We start from the raw sequence: 7,348 nt of genomic DNA on the forward strand, positions 1-7,348 counted from the left end.
CTTTTCTGTGTGGAAATAAACTTGCAGTTCCATACCTGATTTATGTTCCACACTGGGTACTCTCCTGTAACCACTGCTTGGTACCCAAGTGCCATCTCCCCACCATTACCTGGGATTAAGAAGGGACACTTTGTCAAAGAGAACTTACCACTGAGCAGCAATTGCTGTTGCCTTGGGTGTTAGCCTTTAGACTTTAAGGGGAGAGACAACTTTTGTTCTCACTCTTTCCTGCTTCTTTTACAACATTTGCCTTGGAATCAATCTCTCTGGCACTTTCTATGGGGAACTTCCTCTCTTCAGCAGCTCTTGGCAACTGGATCAAGTGGTCAGCTAGGTGAGCCCTAGGCTAGAGCTCAAAGCTTTCACTGCCTCTTCTGCTTTGAGTTTCTTTCCTTGAGCACAGGTGACCGAACAGAACTTCTTAGACAAACTGGAATCCATTTAACCTGGAGAAGAATTGGGGAGTCTCTCAGGGGAGACAGGAAATTTAAGTTTGTGCTCAAGTATTATGCTATTAGGGGTAGCTGGGTAGCCTAGTGAATAGAGCACTATGCTTGGAATCAATACCACTCATCTACCTGAGTTCAAATCTGGTCTCTTACACGTATTAGCTCTGTGATCCTCTACAAGTCACTTAACCTTCTTTGCCTCAGTTTTCTCATCTGTAAAATGAGTTGGAGAAGGAAATGGAAAACCACTCTAGTATCTCTGCTGAGAAAACCCCAAAGAGGGTCATGGAGAACCTGACACAACTGAAAATGAATGAACAACAAATTATGCTATTAAGGCGAAGGGACTAGATTTCCTCTCTTCGGCTCCAGAGGGCAGAATAATAGATGCAAAAAGGTTCGTTTAAGTTTGTTATTAAGAAAAATTTACTAATAGGTCTGTTCAAGATTAAATGAGCTTCCTGGAGGGATGTTGGGAGCCCTCTCCTCAGGGTCTTCTAGCAGAAGCTGGACCAGCCACTTGTCAGAGATATACTTTGTATTGATTCCAAGATGGAACTTAAGAGTTTAAAAAGAAGAAAAAAAAAGAATCAATAGTAAATGTTGGTTCCAAGAAAGAAGGGGGGTGAGGGTTAGGCAATGGGGGTTAAGTGACTTGTCCAGGGTCACACTGCTAAGAAGTGTCTGAGGTCAAATCTGAATCCATATCCTCCTGTCTCCAGGCTTGGCTCTCTATTCACTAAGTCACTTAGCTGCCCTTTATGGATTCCTTTTGTGATGAAAGAAAGAAATAGTTGTCTTATACCTGATCAACTTGGGACACCGAGTACCTTTTCAGAAGGTATCTTGATGACTCCTTTTGAGGAAATTCTAGCTATGAGACACACCCACATTTGTAATTATTTGCTTTGGAACTTTAGGGTTGGGGCTGTTGTGAGGAAGATTAATTTAGTATTAACACTAACACTAAATTAATCTTCCTCACAACAGGGCACAAGAATCCAAAAAAACAAGAAAAAAAAAAGCCTGACCCTTCTTTTTAGCAGCCAGGCCCCTCATGACTGAACCAGGTCCAGGAGTGTCCAGAACTGGGGGTCCCTTGTTGGAAGAGAGCACCACAGGACTCCTGGGAGAACCTCGGCAGCCTGGGTCTTCTGCATTTCTGTCTTGCTTCTAATAAACTCCTTCATCTCTAAATACATCCTTCCTCTCCTCCCCAAAGGACCATTCCAAAACAGAACGAAGAAAGAAGAAAAACGTACTCTGTAACCCAAACACCAACACATCATCTGAGTCTGAAAGTATATGTGAAAGGGCAGCTGGGTGGCTCAGTGGATTGAGAGTCAGGCCTAGAGACAGGAGGTCCTAGGTTCAAACCCGGCCTCAGCCACTTCCCAGCTGTGTGACCCTGGGCAAGTCACTTGACCCCCATTGCCCACCCTTACCACTCTTCTACCTAGGAGCCAATACACAGAAGTTAAGGGGAAGGAAGGAAGGAAGGAAGGATATGTGATGTTCCACAGCCATAGCCCCTCTCCTCTCCTCTGAAGGCAGAGAACTACTCCCTCCCCCCATTTTCCAGGGCGGGGAAAGAAGCCCAAAGCTTGCCCTAGGTCAGACAGATAGTCATGGAGCAGAGTTCTTTCCACTTCACCACCTTATGTCCTAGATGATTTCAAAAGCCCTTTCCATTTCTACCATTCTCTGATCCCACAGAAGGCAGAAGGCAAGGGTCTGTAGAAAGGATGTCAGCCAAGCCCATGAAGTTCTAGAACCTGAGGCAACGTGGTTCTAGGCAAAGTGGAGAGACCTGTGGATTAAGAGGCTGAGAAACTTGAAAGGAGGAAGGAGGTTTCAGGAAGGAGAGGATAAAAGCGGACCGGAACAGAAGGGTGGGACATGCATTGGGCAGGGCTTTGGCAGGGAGAAGTTGTGGAACACAAGGTGTAGGAGTAAGCCGAAGCGGTCAGCATGTGGCAATGGGCTCGAAACTGGAGATGTCCCTTCAGGGTGTCCTCACTTCCCTGGGCATCACCCACCCAAGGTGTCGGTCCATCCCTGACCACTTGCAGGAACAACACAACTAGGTTAGTCGAGAGCAAACAGGGCCACCACTCTGCTTTTTCCTGCCCCTGTATGCTCTCCCCTTCCTGGAACCCACTGCCAATTCCCCTCTTTCTTCTCTTTGCCCTTTCTCTCCTGACTCCATCTCTCCCCTCTCCAAGCTTTCTCTTCTTCCCGTGATTCTCACACTTCCTTTCTCTTTATCTTTTTTCTCTTTCATCTTTATTCTCTCTCCTCCTTCCCCTGCTTTTCTTTCTCCTAGACACCCTACTCTCCCTCCTCCCCTCATTACTTTTCTTCCCTTCCTATATCCCGTTTTCTTCCTTCCTATATTCCTTCAATTCTCCTCTCTCTCCCCTTTGCCCTTCCTTGACTTCCCTTTGTCAGTGCTCCCTTCTTTCCCTTCTCCTCTTCCTACATATACCCTCCTGGCTCTCCTCTTTCTCTCCTTTCTTGTTTTTGTTCCCTTAGACCTTGCCTCTTGCCTCTTCCCCTCCTTCTGGCGGGTCCTGACTCCCTCCCTCCTCCTTAGTTTCTCCTGGACATCCCCTTGTCCCTGGGCTACCTCTCCCCAACCCCCTCTTCTGAAAGACCTTCCTCCACTCCCCTGCTGTTCTTTCTATGGATGAACATGAGCTTCTCCATCAGAGATATTTGCATAGGGGAGATGAGAGCCCAGGAGACCCTGCACTCTCCTTCATTGTGTCCTGATATGATCCATCCCTCCCCTCCTCTCTTCTCTCCCTGTCCAGGCCAGTACCACTCTCTTACCGGCTGCTGGATGGTCAAGACAACCTCCCACCTGTTGTCTTCCTGCATGGGCTGTTAAGCAACAAAAACATCTTCCAATATGAGGCTGAAGTCCTGGCACAGCAGACAGGCAGAAAGGTAAAGGTTCCCAAGTGATGGATGATGAACTGGGAGAGAGAACAGTCTTTGAGGAGAGACAAAATCAGAGGAAAGAGGAAAAAAAGAGGAGACTGAAATGAAAGGTTCCATCAAGGTGGGACAGATCTTCACTCAGAGGGCATGATTTGAGGGGCTTCAGGAAGTATATGAGCTGCCACCACATGTAGTGGGTTCCTTCTCACTGGAGACTTTCAGGCAAAGGCTAGGTAATCATTTGGTGGGCATTTCTGTTCAGCAATGGGTTGGGCCAGATGGCTTCCGGAGTCCCTTCTAGCCTGCGGATTCAGTGAAGATCCCCTGCCCCTAAATAGCTTCTGGACTTCTGCTCATCTTGGAGTTGTCACCATGGCCCAGTAGAATCCTAGCTGTCCATTCAATATCTCGATGGTTAGTGAAGTCATCAGTTGCTTTCTTTCCTAACATGGGAAAGCAAAAAAGCAGTGGAAGAAGGCTGAAAGTCAAGCAAAGGGGGAAGCAGTAGCTCAAGAACCAACCTGCTGAAGGGTCAGCACCAGGCAGTCATGAGTGGAGGAGAGGGGAGAAGGGACAGAAGAGTTTTCTTTCTGATGCTCTTGTCCGAATATGGTCCTATCTCCCTTAATTCCTCCTATTGTCAGAGACTCTTCAGTAATTCGCAGCTTCCCCCACAGCATGAGAGTCCTCAGAATGACTCCACCTGCTGCTGCTGGCTCAGCCCTTTCCCCACCCACCCCCAGGTGGAGATTAGAGGAGAAGGAATCCCAGAGAGTGATAACTCCAAGTCTCTGTCCCACTTCTCACCTACCCCCAGGTGGAGATTAGAGGGGAAGGAATCCAGGAGAGTGATAACTCCAAGTCTCTGCCCCCCAGGTTTTGACAGTGGATGCTCGGAACCACGGAGAGAGCCCTCACAGCCCTGACTGCAGCTATGAGGCCATGAGCACTGACCTGCAGGATCTCCTGCCAAAGCTGGGGCTCACCCCTTGTGTCGTCATTGGGCACAGCATGGGAGGCAAGACAGCCATGGTGCTGGCTCTACAGAAGGTAGTAAGCGTGTCCTTCTAGGGTGGAAGTGACAGAGTGTACTGTAATGCAAGATTGCTAGCAGAAGCCTTTTGCTTCTGCAATTTAAAACTGTCACAGCCTGGCAGTTAGAGGTTTTAGAATCTTCAGAAACTCAGCTGGAGCCTGAGGCTATAAATAGGGCTGAAGTTCCAACTGATAGGGCTTTTGCCTTCTGGTTTTTGCTTTGCCTGGGGGCTTTTGCTTTGGGGGCTTTGGCTTAGCCTGTTGGCTTCAGCATTGGCCTGTGCTTATTTTGTCTTGGGGAATTTGGACCTATCTGATTTCTCTGGACCTCTCCCTGATCTCTCCATTACATCCCTACATTTCCCTTTGGGCCCTGGGAGGAAGGTGATTGGATATTGTGGGTTTAGTTTCTGTAGGCAAGTAGGGCATCCTAAAACAAGCTACCCCTGGTTTTAGTGATTTGATAAATACTTTACTTCAAAGGCAGTCAAACCTTCCTGACTGGGAGAACCGGACTCTCTCAGTCTAGCCCTCTCCTGTGACCCATCCCCCAACACCAGCCTTCTCCCTAGCAGCAATTAGAAAACCTAAACCTCTTTCCCTCTGATTATTCCTGACTTTAATAAATCCCCTTTGTTACCTATACAAGTCTCTGGTGAATCATTGTATCAAAAATTAAGGCAAGGGCTGAAGAGGGAAGGAATTATTTTCTTTTTATTTCTTGAGGGAACCGCAGGCATCCATCTTGGCAGGAAGTATCTACCTGAGACTTCCTGCAGCCATCAGTTTCACTAGCAGGGAGGAGCCCTTTTGTCTCTTCCCTCAAGGGACTTTAGAAACTAACAAGAGAAACCCTAGCCTCCATATAAACATTTCTGTCTGGCCTAAATTCTTCTTGTACCTTAGAAATACCTTCCCTGCCTCAATGGTTCAGTCTATCTCCCCATTATCCTCTGTCTCTAGCCTTGGTGAATAAGCCTGTTTAAGCTGCCCTCCTGTACACTCCCTGTCATTCCTCTACCTTCCTATATACCACCTCATCCTTCCCTACACTCAGCTATCTCCTTCATTTCCCTTCCAAATCACTTCAACACCTTTATCCCTCCTTTAACCAAGATTTACCCACTTCTTTATAACAGTACCCATAGTCACCTACAGCCTATAATCCCATAACACCAAATATTTGCCATCTCAGTGGGCTCCTTAATGGAATTGTGGGTGAAGTAAGACTGTATCCTGGGACTGGAAACAGAGCATTGGGTCCTGGAGAAATAGCATGAGACTTACTTCACTTGGTTCATCACTCTAAATCCCAGTGGACTAAAGAGAAGTGAACTTTTCCTCATAAATAAAAGAGCCTCTCCATGCTTAACCCAGAGCATGCACATAGGAAGAGTGGCATCAGGACCACTTATAAGTCCATCTCTCCCCTCTGAGACCATGGCTCCCACTTTCCCTGCCCTAATAGCATCATCACTGGGGACATAGAAAGGGAGGGAGGGCATGGCAGCTCAACATGTGACAGGCAGGCTTTCTCCTTTAGCCAGAGCTGGTGGAACGACTGGTCTCAGTGGATATCAGCCCCTTGACCAGCCCAGACATCTTTCGAATTGTGCCAGCTATGAAGCTGATGAATATCCCTAGAAATCTTTCCCGCTCCCAAGCCTTTCAAGTAGCTGAAGAGCAACTGAAGCCATTCGTCAAGGTGATTCCTCAGGTCCCTCAGGGCTGGGGAGGGGTGTAGAGATTGGCTGCTGAAGCCTCTAGTCAAAGTTTGGAGTCCTCCGCAGAATTGGGAGGGGAGGGGAATGTAGCCCAGAAAGGGGAAATCTTGAGGTGGGAGGTAAGGAGGGGAGAAGAGGACAGCTTGAGGAGAGCAGAGAGGACTTCATCTACATCAGTGGTTCCCAAACTTTTTTGGCCTACCACCCCCTTTCCAGAAAAAATATGACTTAGCCCCCTAGAAATTAATTTTTTTTATTTTAATAGCAATTAATAGGAAAGATAAATGCACCTGTGGCCATCACTGCTCCCCTGAATCGCTGCAGCACCCACCAGGGGGCGGTGGCACCCACTTTGGGAATCACTGATCTACATTGTAGATGAAGTGGTTCCCAAACTTTTTTGGCCTACCGCCCCCTTTCCAGAAAAAATATTACTTAGCGCTCCCTGTCACATACTATCACTACCCCCTTACAGTTATTCACTGTCCCCAAATGCACCTGTGGCCATCACTGCCCCCCTGGATCGCTGTAGCACCCACCAGGGGGCGGGGGCGCCCACTTTGGGAATCACTGGTCTACAAGCTCTTCAAAGGCCAGCCCTGTCTTTTACTTTTCTGCCCTTGGCATGAAGGGAGAGGGGGTATAGAAAGGAGTGCAAGGATGGTTTGGGTAGGACTCAGAAAGGGATATTGCAAGGCTTGGACTGAGAAGAGTTTAAGGAGAAAATGGGCGTGCCAGCTAAACCTTTGTATCCTCCAGAGTTCAACTGTTCGTCGGTACATGTTCAACAGTCTGCTGCAAGTCAATGGGCAGTATTTATGGACAGCCAATGGTGAAGTCCTGTATCAACAAAAGGACAAGCTTCTGGGCTTTCCTCAGATCCAAGGAGTCTACCCGGGTCCCTCCCTCTTCCTCAGAACTACCAATTCTGACTTTGTCCCGTAAGGCAGGGCCAGAGGGTGGGGGGTGGGGTGGGGGGGGGACACAGCCTCTCAGACCTCCCCAAGTTTCTTGAGCCCCAGTTGGGATCTCCATCACCAAGAACAATGGGTGCTTCAGGAGAGGAGGGTACCTTCAGCATCAAAACATTAACATGCATTACCTCATCTAGATTTTTCTAGTCTAATTAATCTATTTTTCCTTTCATCATCTCCCCTGCTCAACTTCTACCCTTGTGATGTATATATATATATA

The 7,348-nt window shown here is 47.8% G+C and overlaps 1 protein-coding gene across 1 annotated transcript; it reads left to right on the forward strand.

Annotated features, from left to right (window-relative positions):
* Positions 1-2,420: 2,420 nt before the first annotated feature.
* On the forward strand, positions 2,421-7,095 carry LOC123255374 (protein ABHD11-like; the record flags this gene model as incomplete). The annotated part of the gene is made up of 5 exons (XM_044684184.1): positions 2,421-2,536; positions 3,266-3,401; positions 4,272-4,445; positions 5,974-6,135; positions 6,914-7,095. Coding segments are annotated over exons 1-5 (770 nt in total), but the record flags the coding sequence as incomplete, so codon positions are not given.
* Positions 7,096-7,348: the final 253 nt, after the last annotated feature.

This window comes from Gracilinanus agilis, unplaced genomic scaffold (genome assembly GCF_016433145.1).
Source record: "Gracilinanus agilis isolate LMUSP501 unplaced genomic scaffold, AgileGrace unplaced_scaffold45080, whole genome shotgun sequence".
Classification (NCBI taxonomy): Eukaryota; Metazoa; Chordata; class Mammalia; order Didelphimorphia; family Didelphidae; genus Gracilinanus; species Gracilinanus agilis.